Source organism: Globicephala melas, chromosome 2 (assembly GCF_963455315.2).
Source record: "Globicephala melas chromosome 2, mGloMel1.2, whole genome shotgun sequence".
NCBI lineage: Eukaryota > Metazoa > Chordata > Mammalia > Artiodactyla > Delphinidae > Globicephala > Globicephala melas.
The window spans coordinates 41458727-41482288 of NC_083315.2; the positions used below are offsets into that span (position 1 = coordinate 41458727).

A 23562-nucleotide genomic window follows, 5' to 3' on the forward strand; every position below is an offset into this window, starting at 1 on the left:
ACACAAATTTTATTATCTTACAGTTCTGAAGGTCAGAGGCCTGAACGACTTTCACGGGGCTAAAATAAAGATGTCTGTGTTCCTTCCAGAGGCTCTGAGGAAAAACTGTTCCCCGGCTTTTCCCAGCTTCTAGAGGTGGCATTCCTTGGCTCATGGACCCTTCCTCCTTTCTCAAAGCCAGCAGCGTGGCATCTACAAATCTCTCTCTGACTCCCTCTCTCACTTACAGGAATCTTTATGATTACACTGGGCTACCCATATAATTAAAGGACAATCTCCAGTTTCAAGATCCTCAGCTTAATGAAATCTGTGAAGTCCCTTTTGCCATGTGAGATAAACATTCACAGGTTCTGGGGATTAAGACATAGACTCACTTGAGGAACCATTATTCTGCCTACCACAACTACGTAGTTATATCAGCCCCCTGATCAAACGCTTTCAATGGCCAAAAGCAGACAGAGACATCAGAAGAAAACTACAGAATATATCTTTTATACAAAGACACAAAAATCCTCAACAAAATACTAGCAAACCAAATCTAGCAACACACAAAAAGGATTATACACCATGACCAAATGAGATTAATCCCAGGAATGCAAGGTTGGTTTAACATTCAAAAATCAATCAATGTAATTCAGTAATGGAATGAAAGAAAAAACCCACACAATCATCTCAATAGAGAAAACGTTCAACAAAATCCAACATTTTTTCACGATAAAAATACTCAAATTAGGAACAGAAGGGAACTTCCTCAACCTGATAAAGGCATCTATGAAAACCCACAGCTAGCAACATCATACTAATCTTAATGGTGAAAGACCAGATGCTTTCCCTTTAAGATCAAAAACAAGACAAGGATGTCTGCTTTCACCACTTTTATTCAACTCTGCATTGGAGGTTCTACTCAGGGCAACTAGGCAAGAAAAAGAAATAAAATAAAAAGATTGGAAAGGAAAAAAACTATTTTCATCATCTTGGATGTAGAAAATCCTAAGGAATCCACTAAAAAAGTACTAGCTAATAAACAAGTTCAGCAAGGTTGTAGATTAAAAGATCAATGCACAAAAATCAGTTGTATTTATATACTAGCAATGAGCCACCTAAAAATGAAATTAAGAAAATATCATTCACAATAGCATCAAAAAGGATAAAATACTTAGGAATAAATTCACAAAAATAAAAGGCATGTACACTGAAAACTACGGATATAAATCACTGCTGAAAGAAACTGATCTAACGAAGGATGACCTAAATGAAAGGAACAGAATTGAGTGTCCAGAAGTAATTCCTTACACTTATAATCAATTGATTTTCAACAAAGGTGCCCCAGAAAATTCAACGAGGAAAGAATAAAATTGGAGGAGTACCAAAAAAATTGCTGTTCACAGCAGCATTATTCAGAATAGCCAAAAAGTGGAAACAGCCTAAATGCCCATCAGCTGAGGAGTGGGTAAATAAAATGCAGTAGGTCCATATAATGGAATATTATTTGTCAATAAAAAGGAACAAAGTACTTATACTTACTCTAACATATACCTTATATACATGATGCTAAGTGAAAGAAACCAGTCATAAAAGGCCAGGTATTGCATGACTCCATTTATACGAAATTTCCAGAACAGGTAAAACCATAAAGACAGAAAGTAGATAGTGGGTGCCATGGGCTGGAGGAGGAGGAATTGATGAGTGGCTGCTAAAGGGTGCGGAGTTTCTTTGGGGATGATAAAAATGTTCTGAAGTTAAGATAACACAACTGTGAATATACTAAAAACCATAAATGAGTGGATTTTATGGTGTGTGAATTTTATCTCAATAAAGTTGTTCGGGACTTCTCCAGTGATGCAGTGGTTAAGACTCCGCGCTCCCAATGCCCGGGTTCGATCCCTGGTCAGGGAACTAGATCCCACATGCATGCCACAATTGAGAGTTCTCATGCCACAACTAAGAAGCCCACCTGCCCCAACTAAGACCCGGTGCAACCAAATGAATAAATAAATATAAATATTTTTAAAAAAAGGACTTTAAAAAACAAACCAAAAAATAAAGTTGTTTTCTTAAGTCCAAGATATTCAATTCATGTGCAAACCCACTGGTGAACATAATAAATTGTCTCCAAGTAGTCTGGAAAGAAAATATGAACATAAAATATCTTCTAAGAACACATATATTTTTCTTTGTATGTTACATTTAACATAGAGATAAACTATGGAGCATGATCACATGAATGCTCTATGATAGAAAGGTATATGACTTTAATTAACACGGCATGGTTAAAAATAAATACATAAAATGAACAGCCTGTTTAAACACCATTAAAAGCTCCTCAGCAGTCACAAAATAAACTCCGCGCACCTTCTTGTGTGCTTTCACAACTAAGCGTCACCCACCTCTTCAGACTTATCTCCCATCACCCCCAACATAAATTCAGCAGGGTCAGACTTTCCATTACCATCCTTCCCTGCTCACTGAACAACATGCTCACTGCCACTCATCCCTCTACCATCTGGTCTGTGTCTTGAACAAATTCTGAGAATTTTTCAGCCAACGAAATGACCCTTAATCTTCAAGACCTGACTGAAATCCTGTCCATCAAAAAAGGTTTTTTCACGTCTCCAGACCATACCAACCCCAAACCCTCCAGCATCTCGCAAGTCTAACTATCCATACCTCTAAGCCAGCTCCTCACCAAACAGGCACTTTCCACCACTCTGATTCAGATAATTCACTCTTACAACATTTTTAAAACACACACACACACACACACACACACACCTAGAATTTAGTTTTTCCAGCCTCGATTCATTCATTTATCCATTTCATCTTATAATTCCCTCACTTTAGGGAGATGATACATCAGCTTTCACCCAGATTCTTAAAGTAAATAGCACTTTTGCCAATGAAAGAGTGCCACCTAGTTGTGGCACAGGGTAACTGACCATGGCAGTAGGAAGCTCTACATACTAGTTTTACAGAAATGCACTGTACGTAAAAATAAGCCGGAGTATCATTTGGCAGGGCAATGCAATTATTTTATACACGCATCTTATCACCACGATCAGTCTATCTCACAAGTCTTACGAGCATTATTTGTTCTGAGCTCAGTGCCATGCATTATTATCATTTAATATTTACTAAATCAAATTCAATTTCTTAAGTGTATTAGGCCAATAAATTCATGTGTAGACGGTTAAAAATTCCTTTGATAATCACATGAGAGCATTTTTTGAGTTTATCATAAGAATTAAACAGCAAAAGTTAAGTATAAAATGAAATCTTGCGATTTACTCACATATAATGGAGCTTGTTGTGGATTAAGTTTCATGACCTAGGACACTGAAACAGAAAAGGGAGAAATAAATGAGAATAAAATTAAAAGTTATCGTCAAAAATCTAAAACCTTCCAAAAGTCCTAGATGTCAAGCAAGGTTACAAAAGCACAATCAAAAGTCTGAGATTACTGAATGCCCGGCTTTCCTTAGAGGTTTGGGGAGGCAAGAAGGTCAAAGATTGCAGAATGCCTTGTAGCCCCGATTCCATCCTTTCAAGTGGGGAGAAAGATTTTCTGATTGAAAAATAAAGACAAAAGGCTTCACTGTCATAGAAGAAGTTTCAACAACAAAACCAACAGGATATTAAAATCAGTTACCAAAGCAAGAACAGCGTGTGTGCAGTTATACTTTTACATAATCCCCCAAACTCACATAATGCTACCTAACCAGGGATGCCCCCCAGTCTCACTGGGGCGCTTAGGGTAGAAGGGTTCGGCAGACCACTAGAAAGCCCTCTTCCTCTCAACCTTCCTCTCAGAGAAGGGGGGCTACTGCTGGCCTCCAACAGCTAGAAGTTGTCACTTTCCTCAAAATTAATAGCTGGATTCCCTGTGGTTACCTGCACTAAATGAATTCTCACAAAAATCTTAGGAAGAACTTTAGAGGAGACTTCCAGCATTACATAATACATTTGTGAATATTGAGAATAGCATGTTCTTAAAAGTTTAACTTGGTAATTTGACCAGGATTTCCTCTAAGCCAAAATGATCATCGTCCAGTATTGTGTACTTCAGAAGGGCAGCTCTTTTGCCAAATACAATGAATTTGAGAATAAGCTGATCCCATCTTCACAAGAGTCAGAGAAGCAGACCCAAGTGATTTCATTATAGTCAACTTCAAGTGTCTTACCCATGATAGGGGACTGGATTAAATTATTATCCAGCAAAATAAAAAACAACAGTACAGGAATGTCATTCATACATGCAAAAAAAGATAAAATCCCATATGTGGTATTATACCAGACCAGATCACAAAAGCGTAACAATTATCTGAAATCCCAACAGCATAAACCGGAGGTTATCCAAGACCAAATTTTAGAATAAAAAGCAATGCCTCAGCAACCGTGCATAACTCCAATAACAGAATCCTCTCAATATTAAAATTCTCACAAATCTGCCAGTTTGGTCAGGCTGTGTGTGTCTGAGGATCAAGGCTCACCCAAAAAAAAAAAGTTAACACACACCTGTGGAAAAAAAAATCTATAACCAGGCTCCTAAGCATAATCACCTCCAACCAGCAGGCCACGGGTTTCACTGTGTTCTGCTGGAAGACATGCTCACAGCCAGGAAGCCCCCGCAGTGACTGACCACCTCCCTGCCTGCCCCGTTCATCCTCTGGTCTACCAGAGGATTGTAAGAGACTTCCCAGCTCAGGGCACCCTTTCCTTTCTGCCGGCCTTCATTTAATGGTTTTGTACCCATAGGTGCTAAAAATCACCCACAAAAAAATCCACACTGAAAACCAAGCTTGAGAAATGTAGCAATAACCAATGCTTTTAGTAGAAAAATAGAGATTTCCTGGCCATCAGATGCAAATAGCAAGCATAGATTAAAAAAAGAAAGACTGAAGATTGAGTACTTTCTCAACGCATTAAATATCCATTTAATTTAAAATTAAGCTCCCTGTGCTCACTGGTCTTTTAATCAGCTTTCCAGGTCGTATTCAGACTTACCTGGGACAAAAACTAAAAGAACCTATAAATTTCTGAACCAATTTGCCTTAACTAACTTCTGAAGTGTTCCTGTCATCCCAAGCAGAAGAAATATCAGGGGAAACCAAAACAGGAATTAACACTTTGTAATCCATAAGGTTTGGAGAAATCCACAGAGACAAACTAGTGACTTCACAGCCCTCTGATGCTTCTTGATTTGCCAAAAAACCTAGAATGACGTGTATAAGGACCACAAACATCAACTTATCTGATGTTCCCACTGCATTTGACGAAAGATCTGGTGAAACTCACTTGGCTCTAAGGGCTGATGCCATCTCAACTGTCTGCAATCATGAACTTGCCTAAACTTATTTCAAAGCCAAACCCATACAAGTTATTCTGATATGAGGATTAAAGAGGGACGACAAAGTGTCTGTCCACTCACACTGGTCAAAGGCACAGGTCATTGTTGTGTTGGCAACACAGCCGTTGAAAGAATACATCTGTCAAAAGTCATAGAGGGGCTTCCCTGGTGGCGCAGTGGTTGAGAGTCTGCCTGCCAATGCAGGGGACACGGGTTCGAGCCCTGGTCTGGGAAGATCCCACATGCCATGGAGCAACTGGCCCCGTGAGCCATAATTACTGAGCCTGCGCGTCTGGAGCCTGTGCTCCGCAACAAGAGAGGCCGCGATAGTGAGAGGCCCGCGCACCGCGATGAGGAGTGGCCCCCACTTGCCGCAACTGGAGAAAGCCTCACACAGAAACGAAGACCAACACAGCCATAAATAAATAAATTAAATTAAAAAAAAGTCATAGAGGTAATGACCCCAGAAGCACAGGATTGGTAAATTCACATTGCCTTTAGGCTTCTTCAATGCTGACACACCAGGGGAAAGCGAGGACTAACATTTATAGAGCTTTATATCCAATATAATTTTTAATCCCCATAAAAAGATATTTTCTCCCATTTCATTGGGAGGGAAAAGTTCTTTCAATGATTAAATTATTTAATATCAACATCAAGAGGTGGAAGAACCCAGTTTCAAATCCCGTCTGACGCCACAAATTGACTTGCCCTACGTCTAGCCCTCATTCTACAAGCAATACAGACTCTCTTTGACTTTGTTAATTCAACTGTCACTGGGCGTCTCCCATGTGCCAGGCACCGTACTCAAGGCACTGAGAGTACAGAAGCTTCACAGAGCTTATTCTAGGAGTAACACAGATAAATAAAGCATTAAAATAAACGGTTTTCAGAGAGTGATTAGTGAGTGCTATTGAGAAAAATAAAACAGGGAAGAGGGAACAGGAAATGAGTAGGATACAGTTTTAAATATGGTGCTGAGGGGAGGCCTCTGTGAGGTGACTTTTACCCAAAAAATGAAAGAGATTAAGAAAGCTAGTAATACAGATAATAGATGAAAGACCCTCAAACTGGTCCTAAAACTGAAAACTCAGAGTCGCGATGCTAAACCATCGAAAACTTGCTACGTATAATGCCTCAACTTATTTCACACATTTTAAACAAACTTACTTTACTTACTTGAGAGCTGTGTTCTACAAAAAGGAGCATATTACAGGAAGGCAGTCTTTTGGGTCAAAGTAAATGCACTTAAAAATCAACGTATACACCAAGACCAATTTGGAGATCACTGGACTCTGCTTTGCCAACAGAATTTTTATCAAGCTTTCCCAAACGGAAAATTAAAGAAATGCACTATGTCCATCCAATCATTTCATTAAGGAATTTTAAGAGAGAAAACCCTGGAATTTCTTCCTTACCCAATAACTAACTAGTGAGTGACCTTGCACAAGTTCACTGGGTTGCTTCCATGTAACACAAGCACAACATGTGACAGACACAGTGGGACAGTAAAGGCTGCATGCCATTTGAAAGAGACCATGAAGAAAAGGAACTATCAAAACTCAAAGATTTAAATGATGTGATTTTAAGTATGTTCACCAACTCTGCCACTCAGTAGTAACCTGCTACAGTTCTGAGGAGTCATAAATTCAGGGGGTGTGAAATAATTACAAGCACAGTAATTAAGTATTTTTATTCTTTCCACATTTTGCATTTTATTTCAAAATGCTCAAAGGAAAACCAAATTTAATAGTTTGCTATTGTATAAATGTCACACGTTCACTTTATGTCAAAACAAGAGTCAACCAATTTTAATGCAACTGTCTCAATTATATAAATCTACACACTCCCACAACACCCCCATGCAAGAAGTCTCAGGGTGCTGCTGATTATGATTAGACTTTGTGCTGATGATCCCTTCTTGCACTTTAACATAAACTATCACCATAGGGTGCAATGCACAAACCATCATCAGGATGTACACCAGTTTTGTACCAACATTAACAGTAGCAAAAGTTTTGGAATATTTTGCAATTCACTCTACCTGAAAATGACTGTGTAGAAACTCAGTCACTATACAGGATCACAGAGAAACTCAAGCAAGAAGTGATACGCCTGTTTGATTAGTTTGGGGGAAGTAAAGGAAAGAAAGCACTTCCACCAACCAATGTGCCTGAGCAAACGAATGCAAAACCTTAGAAGCTACAAAAAAAAAAAAATTTACACACCTAAATAAAACTTGGTGTCCACAACAGGTGTCAGCAAACATTTTTGTAAAGAGCCAGATGGTAAATATTTTAGGCTTTGCAGGTCATATGGTCTGTGCTGCAATATGTAAATGACTTGGGTGGGTCCATGTTCCAATAAAACTTTATTTACAAAAAGAGGAAGAAGGCTAGATTCAGCCAGTGGGCCACAGAATGCCAACTCCTGGTCAAAAACTAAAAAAAATACCTCTTAATAATCCGAAGAAGGACTATGCCCTCACTCAACAGTTTTATATGTCTCAAAGAATATTTTCATCTAAAAAACCACTTCTCAATACAGGAAAGGCATAGGGTGTGGCACAATATTCTCTAGATGAGAAATCAGATTAAATGGGTAGGCATCCAAGTTCTTTACTAATAAACTGTATGAGCAAGTCACTTAACTTGTCTGAGTCTCAGCCTCCTTATGTGTAGAAAGGGCATAGTAACTGCTGCCTATATTATGGAGTTGGTGTAAGAATCAAAAGCAAGGGCCAAGTACTAATGTAGAATATGTCTCCAGGGTATACTGTGTGAATAGAGTGAGATGCCAAACAGTACGCATAGTATCCTCTTTTTGTGTAAGAAAGGGGGAAATAAGAACATATATTCATGTTTGCTACTATCTGCATAAAGAAACACTGGAAGGATACATTAGAAACTAATAAAACTGGATATGAAAGGTGAGGGTCACAGGGTAGAAGAGGATGTGGGTGGGAGAATGACTTCTTAATAAATCTTTTTATATTGAATTGAAAAAAAGAAAAAGCGCCAAGTAAAGCACTTAAGCACACTTGCCAGGCACAGAGTAGAAGCCACTGTTCCTTCTTCCTGGCAGAGTTTCTGGGTCTCAGTGGAGACTACCACATAAAATACTTTGAAAAGTATAAATGGTTAAATGAAAGGCTTCAGGTAGCAAGAGATGCATTTCTGTCTTAAAACACGTTGGTGGGTAAAGTAGAATTGCAAAATATAACAAAATAACCACAGAAAAGGATCTGGAGGAACAAATACCAAAATGTTAAATGTATGTATTTCTGGGGATTACAGGGAATTTTCATTCCTAAATTATCAGTTTCTTAATTATAACTATTCAAACAATGAACAGATATTACTTTTGCAATCAGAAAGGAAACATTACACACAGCACATCTGGTTTAAGTCCCTGGTCATTCAGTGTATCGCAACTGACCTAGAAATGAGTAAAAATACCTTTTTTTTCCTAAATGAAAACACTGAATAAATCTACAATCCTTACTAAAGGTCCCTGGAGCTAATAAAAGCAAAGCAATTAAAACAAGAATGTCTGCACCCATACGTTTGTAAACTTAAACCAAACTCACTATTCTGTAGCCACAGCCACACAGTACACTAAACAAGCCTTTAACAGGTGCTCCACCCTTAACGAAATGCCCAAGGGGAGGTGGCGGGAGGGGGAGCAAATCACAGGCCCCCCTCAACACCGTATCAGGTAATTATACTGCAGGCTGCAAACTCCCTTGAACCTGTGAGCGTGGAGATCTCAGCCCATTTCCTAAGGACCAGCTGTCTGTCTCTGACAAACCTATCACTTCAATTGGTTTTTGCAAATGATTTTTGTCATCCACAACAGGAAAGCTTCTAAATCCACAAAAAAGATGTGCAGCCCCCAGTATCATTAGGAGGAGGACAGCTGTTTGGGACACAGCCAAGTGTAAACAGAGTATTTTTACCTGCAGGGTACTTCCATGGCAAAATGTGCTTCAAATGAATTTCCCTGGCCAGAGACCCTGCTAAGACTGGGCTACAGTAAACCCTTCGAAACCCACAAACATTTGGGGCGAGGGTTAACATGGAAATGACAATGCATACTCTGGATTCTTGCAAAACAGTCAACATTCAGGTCTTCCTCAAGGAAAATAACAAGATCCAAAGACTCCTTCCTTCATTCCTAAGGAGTCTGGGCTGGTGGCTATAAACATGTTATGAACTGGTTGAGGGTGGGAGCCAGGAATTCTGAACAACAGAAAAAGAAGCACAGTACAAAGAGCAGACAGATTCTTCCTGGGGAGGATGTCAAGTTATACAAAAAATATAGAACACTACATGTACGAAATACATTTCCTGAATTAGGGACTGAGGAAATCCTACAGAAGCCTCATAAATGTCCAAGTTCTTCTGAGATGCACTGAGCTTCCCTGGTAGCGCAGTGGTTGAGAGTCCGCCTGCCGGTGCAGGGGACACGGGTTCGTGCCCCGGTCCGGGAAGATCCCACGTGCCGCGGAGCAGTTTGCTCTAAGCAGTGATTCTCAAATCTTAGTGCACATGAGCATCCACTGGAGCCTTCTTAAATAATGCCGACTCTTGCCTGGTCCCCTCCTCCCACTTCCACCATCAGAGTCCAAATCAGACCAAACCTTGTGATGTTTCTGCTTTGAAATCATGGCCCACACTTTTGGAAACAATGGTGTTAAGATCCATAACACATGTCTGATTCTCTCACAGCACAGTAAGCCTTGCTCTGTCCCACCGTCTCATGACACAGTACTTACTACACACCAAGAAAAAAGCAAAGCACTAGTCGGAATTGGGGTGAGATGGGAAGAGGGGCCTAAAGCAGGTAGTCAGGACATGAAAAGAACGAAGAATCTAACAAAGTGCAATACTCACAGTAAAACAAAAGGATTCAGCAAACTAAGACAAAACCCAAACAACAAAACACTAACACCCACATTCGCTCATTTAATTTCTTCTTTATCAGTGCTGCATTACCCAATAGGCAGAATGATCCTGAACTTAGGGCAAACATACACACGCAAAGTAATTATCGTGGAATAAAAAAATCAGAACTCTTTCCACGATAATTAATTAACTAATTAAAATAATTAAGAAATTAAACTTAATTTTAAAACTCTGACTTTCTTACACTCATCTTAGAGCTTGTTCTAAAATTCATAAGGGAGAGTACACCATAGTCTTTTTAGAGCTTAAAGCCTCCTTTTCTTTATATATGTATATAATTTCTGCCTGGCACATAAAGACTCAATAATGGGAGATAATCTCATATTTCTGAGCCCTTAGAATATTCCATGTACAGCTGGATGCTGAGCTTTAGGGATAAACACCACGTGGCTGGTACCAATTTCATAAGTGACACATATTAAGTAACCAGGTAATTTATAGTACAATATGATTAAGTGCAATAATAAAAATTTTACAAGGATCAGGAAGGACCTATAAACTCTCTAGAAGGTGGAGGCCCAGACACAGCTTACTGGAAGAGGCCAACCCTGAGGCAATTTTCACCAAGTGGACATAGAAGTGTAGTGCAGAAAAAACTGCATAACCAAAGACAAGACAGCACAGTAAGTTCTTAAGAACAATACAGAAGAAATGAGAAGTGCAAGCAGGGGATGATGGGAGAAGTCAGGAGAGGCACTCATGTAAATTCACATGCCTAAAAGCTGCTTGGCCTCAGAAGCCAAGGAAGGAAGACAGAGAAAATATACAAACCAGTGGACACAGCTCTAGCCTAAAGAAATTATGGTCATACGATGGCACTGGCATCAACAAATCTCTGCTTTGTTTTTTCATTTTCTTTTCTTTCCTTTCTTTGTCACCTCTCTTTTTTTAAAGCTCAGACTCAAATGTCGGATCATACACAACTGCAGGTTCAAAGATTCATTAAAAAGTTTCACTGGAAGGTAATCATGTAGCCTAAACTCAAACCCAGACAGAGCAAGTATCTGTTGTGGGTTCCAACCAGTAAGGTCAGGCCAGAACCTCACCATGGCTTTCCTGAGGTGCAGCAAGCAAAGGCTGGCTTCCCAATCAATTTCCACAGGCCCTGGGATCCTCATCCCAAACTCTAGCCAAATCCTGTCAGCCATGGAACTCTATAAACGCGGTCTCAGAAGCAGCCCACGTTACCCTCCTTCCCCAAGTAGGAAACACTGCCAGTCTACCTGCCTCTGCTTGTAGATATGAGTGCCAGGGCCTTATCACCTTGAGAAAATCTCTCCATGCTCCATTTGCACCTCTGACTCAACCTTCCTAAAATGCTTCTTTCGTTCTGCAGCTTCCTCTCTGCCTACATAGTAGTATGCAATCACATAGCAAGGTTCTTTGGGGGCACCAACCTCTTTTCTTTAGGAAGTTCTAGGCGGTAGCACTAAGATCTGCCTTGCTTCAAGAAATGGAGGGAAAAGCCTAAAAATAAGATGTGATCACAGTTTTGGGAACACATTTAACCCATCTTAGTTCTTCTAAAGGTGGAGCCCTGCACCCTAGGGCTCATAAGCCCAGGTGCTGCATCCACAGACACACATGGGCAGCTTAGGACTGGCAGCTGCCAACAGAGAGATTAATAAGCTCACTACATTTCCTCTGCAAAATATTCAATATCATATTTATTTTACACCAACTCTCTATAAGCCACTTTGATAATAATGAAGATACTAAAGGAACAGATGACTGCACAGTGCCCATCTAGATTGGGGAAACAACCTTCTAGCATTTAAGAATTCTTGGCGGTGGGGGGGGGGGGGAGGCAGGTCCGAGAGGGAGGGGATATATGTGTACATGTAGTTGATTCACTTCATTGTACAGCAGAAACTAACACAACATTGTAAAGCAACTATACCCCAATTTAAAAAAAAACAAACAATTCTTTAGCAACCCCTCACAGAAGAATGTAAGGCTAAAACTGAGAATGGCAATATAATTCAGAGAAGGAGAGAGACAGACTTGGATTTGAGTTGTTAACTCTTGCACTTCTGGCTGCATACCCTGGACAAGTTATTTAACTGCCAGGCTTTATTCTCATGTGTAAAATGGGGGAGTAAAAGATGTGTGTAAAATGTTTATACAGTACTAAGCAACAAGAAAGTACTCAATAAATTAAGTTTCTGTTCTTACTGCCTGGAATGAGTTATGTGATTAGCCATCTCAGCACTCACCTTGCATCACATTCAACTACTCCATCCTAATCACTGCTTATGTCTAATTCTAAATAAAGGGCACTGATGAGGGAAACGGGGACCCCAACAGATACAGTGCTCTACTAAATATGCCCTTTACCTTTGGTGAACTCTCAGTGGCCATCCAGGCTCCCCCTCACTACCCCTTCTGATGTCTCTGCATAGTGTTCAGTGCATTATCTATGCGGCCTAATTTAGCACTCCTCTCCCCTACCCCATACCCTCCCTTCCACTCAGCTCCTACACACACCATCTGCATGCACCATGCTCAGTCCAGTCCTCACTCTTTTGCTCAAGATAATGCCTTCCACCTTGCTGATAAGCTAATCTATACAATCAGCAATAAGTCACACACTGGGTTTTATTTCGCTTTTACTTCTGTGCTTACCTTTTCTCCTTAACTTGTTTATTCCAGCCCACCACACCCGTATATGTCTTCTGTAGCACTCCTCCACACCACTACTGCTCCTGTTGCAGCATCTGGCATGGTACTGAGCACCCAATAAACACTAAAGAAATACCTGATTGACATGAACATCAGAGACAGAAATTAATCAGCTTTTCCACACTGTTTGATGGTAAAGGATCCACAGCTATAAGAACAAAAATCAATCTTACCAAAATATCTAAGGTCAGTCTAGTCCCAGAAGGCTTACCTAGTAGCTTATTAAGAAATCCAGCCTGGATCAATTTGCTTGATTGGCCAGAGACGTAACAGAGACCAGAGTGGGGGAATTCAGCATCATTTAACTGGACAACAACCCCAAAGTAAAGGGGAGGGAGGGCAAAGAGCTGCTTAACACCATACTTAGGCTCTCGCATGATGATTGGTACTTCAGGGAAGAGGAACACTTGCACATGTTATTTCAATCCTCTTTTGGTGTTTTACACAGGCTTGTGGTTTCCTGCAAAAATAGTTTCTGCTGCTTTGCAGAGACCTATATAGAGAACAAAACTCCAAATGGCTATTCCACAGGTGAGAATTTTGCCACCAGCTGTATCCTGTTATCCAAAGGAAACGGAACTGTAAGCTGCCAGGAGGTCCAGATACAGGAGAGCAAGACCATAAATTCAGTAAGTGCTGACAATCTTATCCCTATGGTAATAAGTATAAACTTTAAATTTAGAAAAATTCACACACAGCTGTGTTTTATGTAAATTAACCTCAGCAGGGGTTAAAAGGGACATCCTGTAAAGAGACTGCCAAATTCAAGCCTTATACTTCCTTCATCCTCCCCAACCTCTATCATCCAAAAAGCAAGCAATCCAATGGGCTAAACCAATTATAAACTATTTGGAAAGACTAAATATAGGCAAGTGGGCGCTCACACAAATGTAGACATTACGAAGCTGGATGACCTAACCTGGACAAATCCCAAGGCCTGGAGTGGCTACTTGGTTAGAAATTATTTCACAGTGACACAAAGCCCACCTTCTTGGTCACATTACATGACAAAAGCACTATCACATCATTCCCACAAGTGGCAGGCAGAAGAGGTATTAGAAACAGATGCTAGGAATGTCAATGTTAGCTTTTAAATTGTTAAAATGGTTCTCATATCTCAAGGATAAATATTGCCTTCAATGTTATTCTCCAGTAGTATGTCTTTAACATTTTGAGAACAATGGTATTTGAAAACATGAGAGGTGGACTTTTTTTTTTAAACGATCTCAAAATTGGAGGGAAAGTTTTAAACAACAAAGACTTCAGGAAAAAGAAATTTGTATATTTCATAATTAAATGAAAATTCTACAAAGTCAAAGAAACTCCAGTATTTTCAGCAGCCCGCTATTAGAGGTTTTTGGGTTTTTTTAAGTATTTATTTATTTTGGCCACGCTGGATCTTAGTTGTGGCACGTGGGATCTTCGTTACTGCATGCGAGATCTTCTAGTTGCAGCATGCGGACTTCTCAGTTGTGGCGTGCATATGGGATCTACTTCCCTAACCAGGGTTCGAACCCAGGCCCCCTGCATTGGGAGCGCATAGTCCCACTGGACCACCAGGAAGTCCCTGTTAGGGTTTTTTCAAATATTACTTTATTAACTTCTTAAGCGAAAAATTTCATTTTAAAAGGAGATTTTCTATTCATAAAGCATCCCTGGCCTGAGTTATCCGTTAGGGAGTCATTTAGTTTTTATATCATACAATGAGCAGAGAGTATTTTTTAAAATTACTGATAAACTTAGTTTAGGTAGAAACAACTAGGTCCAGTCAACTAAAAGCACACGAAAATCATCACCCCTACATCTAACGATCTAGATGCCATACAGAACCATAACAAACTATACAGAACCTGTGATAATGTGATTAGCAGTTTTAGCAGAGAATTTAGCTACTTAAAAACCAAAATGTATCCGTGTTCTGACATAACAGAACTGTTTCTCACCCTCTCACTATATGGGAAAGGTCTCCCTCAGTAATCTCTCCTCCAAGTCACACTGAAGGGGAGTCTAAAGGAAACACTCTGCACTCATAGCGTCCACGGTAGAGGAGGAAGTGCCTATGCATTTTGAAAATGGTGACTTACAAGAGTTGCCGCTAACTGTTTGGATGTTAATAAAGACAATTCACTTTCAATTAGGACATACAGCTTCACAAAACAAACACAAATGTTTGACAACACTAAAGTAAAGAACTGGTAAGATTATATCTCAACTGAATCGAAAATCACCTACAACGTGTTCTGCAAATTCTGCTAACTTGATCAATTCACTGAAAAATGGTTTAAAAATAATGATTCAAAAGGCAGCTTTCCATCAAATTATTAAAAGGTTATTGCCCGGCTAAATTTGGGTGATATTACACTTGTTCTGGATTTAGAAATAACAGAGTTACGAGAAACTTTAGAGGTTATTCCCAGAATTTCAAATTTTCTGAATTCCTCTTAATAGGAAACTCTTAGAGGATCACATATACTAATTTTCTTTTTTCTTTTTTCGCGGTACGCGGGCCTCTCACTGTTGTGGCCTCTCCCGTTGCGGAGCACAGGCTCCGGACGCGCCGGCTCAGGGTCCATGGCTCACGGGCCCAGCCGCTCCGCGGCATGTGGGATCTTCCCGGACCGGGGCACGAACCCGTGTCCTCTGCATCGGCAGGCAGACTCTCAACCGCTGCGCCACCAGGGAAGCCCCCTAATTTTCCATTTCTTATTGTATCAGTTATTAATTTCCCTATTTGAACTAAGTTAAAACATATGATCGTTGCTTTAAAACATTTAGCATTTCTAGCTATGTGTGAGTAGATAAGTGGCACATAACAGAAATGCATAATGATGAACTGTTTCAAGTAAATGTGGAAACAGACAATATTACTATGCACATGAAACTTCAAATACTTAATATATTTAGAATATACAAAAAAATATAGCTACAGAAAGTCAGGCATCTGCTACACAATACCCTTTCCTTTAAAACGACAATATTTCAAAATACAAAAAATATATATAGGTGTTTCATAAAATAAATGTTATCAAAGAATGACCCAAGTGCTAATAATTTGGTCATAATGAACACTTCAGTTGGCTACTTTTTCTGAAAATCTTTACAATCAAAAAGTCAATTGGGGGCTTCCCTGGTGGCGCAGCAGTTGGGAGTCCGCCTGCCAATGCAGGGGACACAGGTTCGCGCCCCGGTCCGGGAGGATCCCACATGCCACGGAGCGGCTGGGCCCGTGAGCCATGGCCGCTGAGCCTGCGCGTCTGGAGCCTGTGCTCCACAGGAGAGGCCATAACAGTGAGAGGCCCGCGCGCCGCAAAAAAAAAAAAAGTCAATTGGAACTTATTTGCAAAGCAGAAATAGAGAACAAATTTATGGTTAGTTACCAAGGGGAGAAGTGGGGGCGTGGGATGAACTGGGAGATTGGGATTGACATATATACACTACTATACATAAAACAGATAACTAATGAGAACCTATTGAATAGAACTCTACTCAATGCTCTGTGGTGACCTAAATGGGAAGGAAATCTAAAAAAAAGAGTGGATATATGTATACGTATGACTGATTCACTTTGCTGTATAGCAAGAAACTAACAACATTGTAAAGCAGCTATACTCCAATAAAAATTAATTAAAAAGTAAAAAAAATTTTTTTTAGTAAACTAATTTAGGGGAAAAAGAGTAAAGATTTCCAGGCATACTGTCCCCAAACTGTTGCTTTGCAGGTTTTGTTAACTGGGAATGAGGGTGGGACTGAAGAACAGGTACCTGTATGTGTGTCTTCCAAGAGTCCAGGCTGTCCAGAAAGCAATTCGATGTGGAAGGGATGACGAAGAGAAGATGTAAAGGATGCAAACAAAGGTATGTGAAAGGCAGCAAGAGGAAATAATTCAATTCAGCAAGTATTTGCGTGTGTACTCTAGACAGAGACTGCGGATAGAACAACAAACTATAAATAGTCCAAATAAACTCTCCTGAGAGCTCTGTGATCTTGGCTTTCTGATTCTCCACATAAATTAAACAGGCCCACAGAGGTCCCACCCCCACTGCAGCAACAGTTGGTTCAGTGCTGGATTTGTCACACACAGTTAGAAGACGGCCAGAACTCAGACTGCGCCGAAAGAATGAAAAGCCACGGTTGCTCCTAAGATCTGTGGTGGAAGATAGAAGAGGCAACACCTTCAACATGCCCCGCCAACTGATGAATGGATGAACTGCTCTGACCAGAGTAAGAGGAGCACCCAGAGGAGGGCACTGAAGTCTGAGCCCTTGCCAGCTGTAAGACCTTTCTCCTCTGCATGAAGCAGCTGGTAGTCACGGGTCTCTGAGAACCACTGTGGGTCAATCAAAAGTGGGCAGCTCTTCGGTACAGTAATGACACAGAGTAGATGTTCTATACACTTTGTCTTTCACTGGCACAAACCCAGCCAGGCAAACCTGACTTGGGACAACCAACAAGAAAAAAACAATAATGCAAGATGGAAAAGACTGGGAAACAGAATCCTTACTCCTTACTTGCAGCAACAGCAGAATCCTTGAGAAACAGAGGCCACTCAACTAACCACTAGTTTGGAAACTTAGAGTTAAAACCTCAGTGATATGAATTCTCCTTCTAAGTGACTTGAATAAAATGAAAAAGGTGTTTTCAGCTATCAAACTTGGGCTCAGCAACAGCTGACTTCGTGGCTGGCTCTCCATCAGCAGGAAGTAAAATGGTGAAAACCACAAGCCAACAGTCTCAGCACCTACCCCATGAGGTAAAAGCTCATAGGTCAATTTTTTTTCATAGTTTTAAAAATATATTCCTAATTCCTCTTTCTTTCCCTCTGTTGCCCTCCCCAAGTGCCAGTACAACCAAACTAAAGATCGCATTCTAAAACAACCTCCAGAGGCATTTTAAAAAGAACAAAACGGCCCCAGTACCTACTACAGGAAAAAGCTAAACAAAGATGAAGGATAAAGACTGACTGCCGGCTCTATCCCACATTCCCCTCACCCTCCCCAATGTGACACATGGCATTATCTATGGAGAGACCTAGTCATTTTCTAGCTCATATGTTTGCATAAAAATAGGAACACTGAATGTTCAGAGAAGAGAGTAAAAGGATTATCAACTAGTTCCAATTTTACCAACTGATCTCATCCTCTTGTTACAAGCTGCTTCCTGGCCTCTGAAATCCATTTCTGAAATTCAACCAAGGGCATTTTTTAAAAAGTATTCCTTCCTCCCTCGCTCTCTCTCTCAAGCATACACTGGAAATACACTGGGTGGTAAACAAGCGCTCACTGGCTTTCAGAATTCATACTCACCAAAAATGTGTATATACCTCACTGACAGGTACATCATAGCCTCCTATTTCATTCCTCAGTGGGTGTTCTTCTCATTCTTCAACCAAAAGGCAAACATCGTAATTCTACCATCCTAACATCCTACAGCTTATCAGCTATGAAGACATAACGACTACCAACATCATCTTCACTGCCACTTATAGAAGAGTTTTCTTAATCTGTTCCAGGCACCTTGCTAATCCTCACTTAATCTATTTTACAAATGAAGAGATTCATGGTTAAAGTTAAGTAACCTGGATAAGGTCCCACAGTTAGTAAATGGTGGGAGCCAAAATCTGAACCCAGACCTTAACCCTTAGAATACTACACTGCTGCCTCTCCTACTCTGTAGGAAGCCTCATGACCTCCATTTCTTATTCTGTGAATGGAAGGGGTTGGAGTAGGTAATCATGAAAGTTCCTTCCATCTCTAGCACATCATAATTCCACGTACAGAAACAATGGGTACCTTAGGTATATAAACAAAGGAGGAAAGGTGATTGATTTTGTGAGCTGGGAATTAAACACAGTGAGGATGAGAAGAATTTCAATGGAAAATGCTTAGTGGAGGAAGCAGCATTTCACTAATTAAAGACCGAAGGGTGAGAAAGAAGACAAAGACATGCTTGTGTAGAGCTTCTCTGTAGACTAATTCATCTGTTTCATCTCCCACCAAACTGAACCATTTTAGACTACTTTACAGAGGTGCCCTATTCTCTTTTTCCAAAGTAGTAGGCAATGGCCTACAGAAAAAGTCAGCTGCGTAATAAAAACAAGTAATGCAACTCAACAGACCAACATGTTCCTACCCACATCCAAATGGAAATGTTTACAAGCTTGATAATCAGCTGGGGAATGGACAGACTCCCTTCTACACAAACACAGGCTAATGTCCGCCAGCTAAAATCTGCTGCCCAAAAAATTTAGTTGCTGTTACAGGAACTTCTGAGAATGTTTTCTCCTAAATTCTAAAAAAATCTGATAAAGAAAATAATCAAGCTTAAAAACCAATGCCCAAGCTTCAAGAGAATGAACAAGGAGTCTTTCACATTCAAAACTGCAATCAAAGTGAATAACATTTCTGTTGGTACTACATTAAATTTTACAAACTGTAAGTACTAAAAAGAAGTACACCATCCTATCACTTCATGGCACATACTGGAAAGTACATTGGCTTTTCATATAGGTAATCAGCAGTCTTGAAGTGTGCTACTAAATTGGACAGAAAATTAAAAAACAAAAGCAGTTAAAAGCAAGATGGACAGACCAGAGACATGTACTGTGATGTTCCATTATAGACCTTGATGGCTATCCCAGGTCAGAGCAAGGAACAAGTGAAGAATGCAGCCACCCACAGAATGCCTCCCCACCCAGTACAAGAGAAAAAAAGAATACCACAGAGTTGGGGAATCTAAAAACTCAGTTATGGAATCTCCAAGGAGACACTCCTTCTTAGTTGATATTCAGATATGGGCTAACAGCCTCAGGCCTTGAGCTTCAACAAGTAACAGCCAAAAACCCCTCTAAGGGTCAGCATTAGCTGCACTTACCAATCCCAAGACAAGCTCTGCCTTTCATGGACTGCAGTCAAAATGGAACTAGAAGCAAGGAAAACATTTTTTAAATCTTGCCAACCAAATCAACCTATTCCTTTCACTTTCAAAATTTTCAACTCTTGAGTTAGGTTTCCAGTACCTCATTAGAAGATATACACTATGGAAAGTTAACTGGAGATGACCGAAAAAGAGCTCCACTAGTTAAAAAGTCAACAAAAAGGGGCTTCCCTGGTGGCACAGCAGTTGAGAGTCCGCCTGCCGATGCAGGGGACACGGGTTCGTGCCCCGGTCCGGGAAGATCCCACATGCCACGGAGCGGCTGGGCCCGTGAGCCATGGCCCCTGAGCCTGCGCGTCCGGAGCCTGTGCTCCACAACGGGAGAGGCCACAACAGTGAGAGGCCCGCATACCGCAAAAAAAAAAAAAGTCAACAAAAAAAATAAAGACAGATTACCTTGTACTGTAGTAGACTACTGTGCTTACGGATAAGCAATCATAACTGAATAAAATATAAAAAGCTACCATTTGAAGGCACTGGAAGAAGATAAAAGCAGACAGAAAGCTAAAAAAGGAGAAAAGTACTGGGTGAGATTCACTTTTACACTGCTTTTCAACTAAGGTTACTTCCCAGACCACTTGAGACAATAGACAGAACTCAAGCAGAAAGCAGCATTTTTAAAAATCTGCATGTCAGCTTTCCTCAAATCCTTGGTAGACTCCTGAGTTGTACATATACTGAGGAGACTCCAAGATTTCCAACAGAAAGCAAATCTGTGAGGCTGAAAGAACTGATGAGCAGAGAGCAAATTAAAGTGGGAGTTTGAGTCCAATCCAATTAGCTGCCTGCCAGAACAAAAGTTAACATTTTTCTGAAGATAAAAAACAGAGTAGTCTCTAAAACATACCATCCACAATGTGTAGCATACGATAAAAAATTACTAGATACGTGGAATCACATATCTCATTTAACATCTTACTGGATACCTCATTAATAAATGAATTAGCTAAAATCTTCAACACATGTTCATTTTATATTTGAGTAAGATTCATAACTTTAACTCTGAGAAGCCAAAGACAGTATCAACAAATCACATATCTGAAAAAGTACTCATATCCAGGACTTCTAAGGAACTCTTCCAACTCAGTATTAAGAGCCCAACTAAAAATGGAAGAAGTAGACATTTCACTAAATAAGATATATAAATGGCTTAGTAGGCACATAAAAATATGCTCAACATCATCAGTCATTAGGGAACAGGCAAATTAAAACTACAATGAGATGCACATCTATCAGAATCACCTCATATCTATTAAACAACTTGAATTCTTAGCTAAGTTTTATCACAAAGAAAACTCCAGGCCCAGAGAGGATCAAAGTGACAGGTACCAAACAGATAAGGGGAAAAGAATGATATCAATACCAAAAAAATGGAGGGGTGGGGGGATTTTCCAACTTACTTTATGAGGCCAACATTACCCTGATACTAAAACCAGACAAAGACACTACAAGAAAAAAATACAAACCAAACCTCTGATGAACACAGACACAAAAACCATTAACATAATGTTACCAATTCAAATCCAGAAATATGAAAAAGTATAATACACAATGACCCAACTGGGTTTATCCTGGGATACAGTGTTGGCTTATCTTTTGTAAATTAATGGAATTCACCACATTGACAAAATAAAAGAGAAAAATGATACAAATATCTCATTAGATGTAGAGAAAGCATTTAACAAAACTCAATACTGATCCATTGTAAAAAAAAAACTAAGGAGGGGCTTCCCTGGTGGCACAGTGGTTAAGAATTCACCTGCCAATGCAGGGAACAGGGGTTCAAGCCCTGCTCCAGGAAGATCCCATATGCCATGGAGCAACTAAGCCCGTGCGTCACAACTACTGAGCCTGCACTCTAGAGCCCGTGAGCCACAACTACTGAGCCCACGTGCCACAACTACTGAGCCCACATGCCACAACTACTGAAGCCCGCACGCCTAGAGCCCGTGCTCCACAACAAGACAAGCCACCACAATGAGAAGCCCACGCACCACAACAAAGAGTAGCCCCCCACTCACCACAACTAGAGAAAGCCCGCGCACAGCAACAAAGACCCAATGCAGCCAAAAATAAATAAATAAATTTTAAATTAAATTAAATTAAATTTTAAAAAACTAAGGAAACTAAGGATAGAAAGGAAATTTCATCAACCTGACAAAAGGGAATCTGCAAAAATCCTATAGCTAAAATTATATAGAAGGATAAAAGTTTGATTCCTTATCCCTAAGATAGGCAACAAGAATATCAGTTCTCACTGGGAATCTACAAAAGAGCTACTAGAAACAAGTGATTTTAACAAGGTGGCAGGTCAATAAACAAGAATCCATTGTATTTCTACATGTTACAACAGACAATTGGAAGTTGAAATTTCAAACATCTATAATAGTTCCAAAAATATGAAATACTAAGTATAACAAAATGTTGCAATTGAAAACATGCTTTTAAAAAATACTTAAGATATTTAAAAATAGATACACATACCATAGCTAAATGCCAACTGTCCCCAAATTGAGCTACATATTTAATTCATTTCCAATAAAAACTTCAATATTCTTTGTTACAGAAATCAACAAGCTGATTTGAAAATGCACATGGAAATGCAAATGACCTATAATATCCATATGAATTTTGAAAAAGAACAAAGTTGTAAGGCTTACACTATCTGACCTCAAGACTTAACCACAAAGCTATCGTAATCAAGACAGGGTAGTACTGGTCTAAGGAGAGATATAAAGGCAATGAAACAGAAGAATCCAGAAACAGACCCACACATATATGGTCGATTCATTTTTCAATAAATGGGTCAAGGTAATTCAATAAGGAAAGGATGGTTTTTTCAACAAATGGTGCTGAAACAAGTGGGTATCCATAAGCAAAAAATGAACCTCAACCCTTCCTTCACACCAGCTATAAAAGTTAACTCTAACAGACCACAAACCTAAATCTAAGGGACAGAATTTCTCACACGAAACATGAGAAAATGTTTGTGACCTTGGGTTTGGCAAAGATTTCTTATACAGAACATAAAAAGCATAAACTAGAAAGGAAAAAATGGATAGATTGGATGATGACAAAATTAAGAACTTCTTTCTGCTCTTCAAAAGACACCATTAATATGAAAAGGAGAAATTATCTGCCAAACATATCTGGTAAAGGACATGTATTCAGAATGTATAAAGAACTCTTACAATTCAGTAAGACAAATATCTCAAAAAGAAATTAACAGATCTTTCACCAAAAAGGATATATGCTCAATATTAGTAGTCATCAAGGAAATGAAAATTAAAACCACCATGAGAAAAGCACTATCCACCCCCTGCATGGTTTAAATTTAAAAGACTGACAATACCAATTTTTGACAAGAGTGACTGGAACCCTCATACATTGCTGGTGGGATTGGAAAAATGAATACCCACTTTGAAAAACAGTTTGACAGGTTCTTTGTAAAGTTAAAGATATACTAACTATATGATCTGGCAATCCCACTCTTAGGTATTTACTCAAGAGAAATAAAAATACATGTCTGCAAAAGACTTATATGAAAGTATTTCCAGAAGCTTTACTCATAATAGCTAAAAGCTGGAAACCATCCAAATGTGCATCCAACCAGTGAATGGAGAGACAATTTGTCAT

General features: G+C 39.7%; 1 protein-coding gene across 7 annotated transcripts in view; it reads right to left on the reverse strand.

Moving 5' to 3' along the window:
- Positions 1 to 23562, reverse strand: part of AKAP13 (A-kinase anchoring protein 13) — a 341436-nt gene that overhangs the window by 240147 nt on the left and 77727 nt on the right. For all 7 annotated transcript variants that reach the window (XM_030873203.2, XM_030873202.2, XM_060293884.1 and 4 more), the window contains exon 2: positions 3290 to 3333. In XM_030873203.2, coding sequence (XP_030729063.1) covers positions 3290 to 3322 — 33 coding nt within the window. In that variant the 5' untranslated portion in view covers positions 3323 to 3333. The remainder of the gene's footprint in view (positions 1 to 3289; positions 3334 to 23562) is intronic.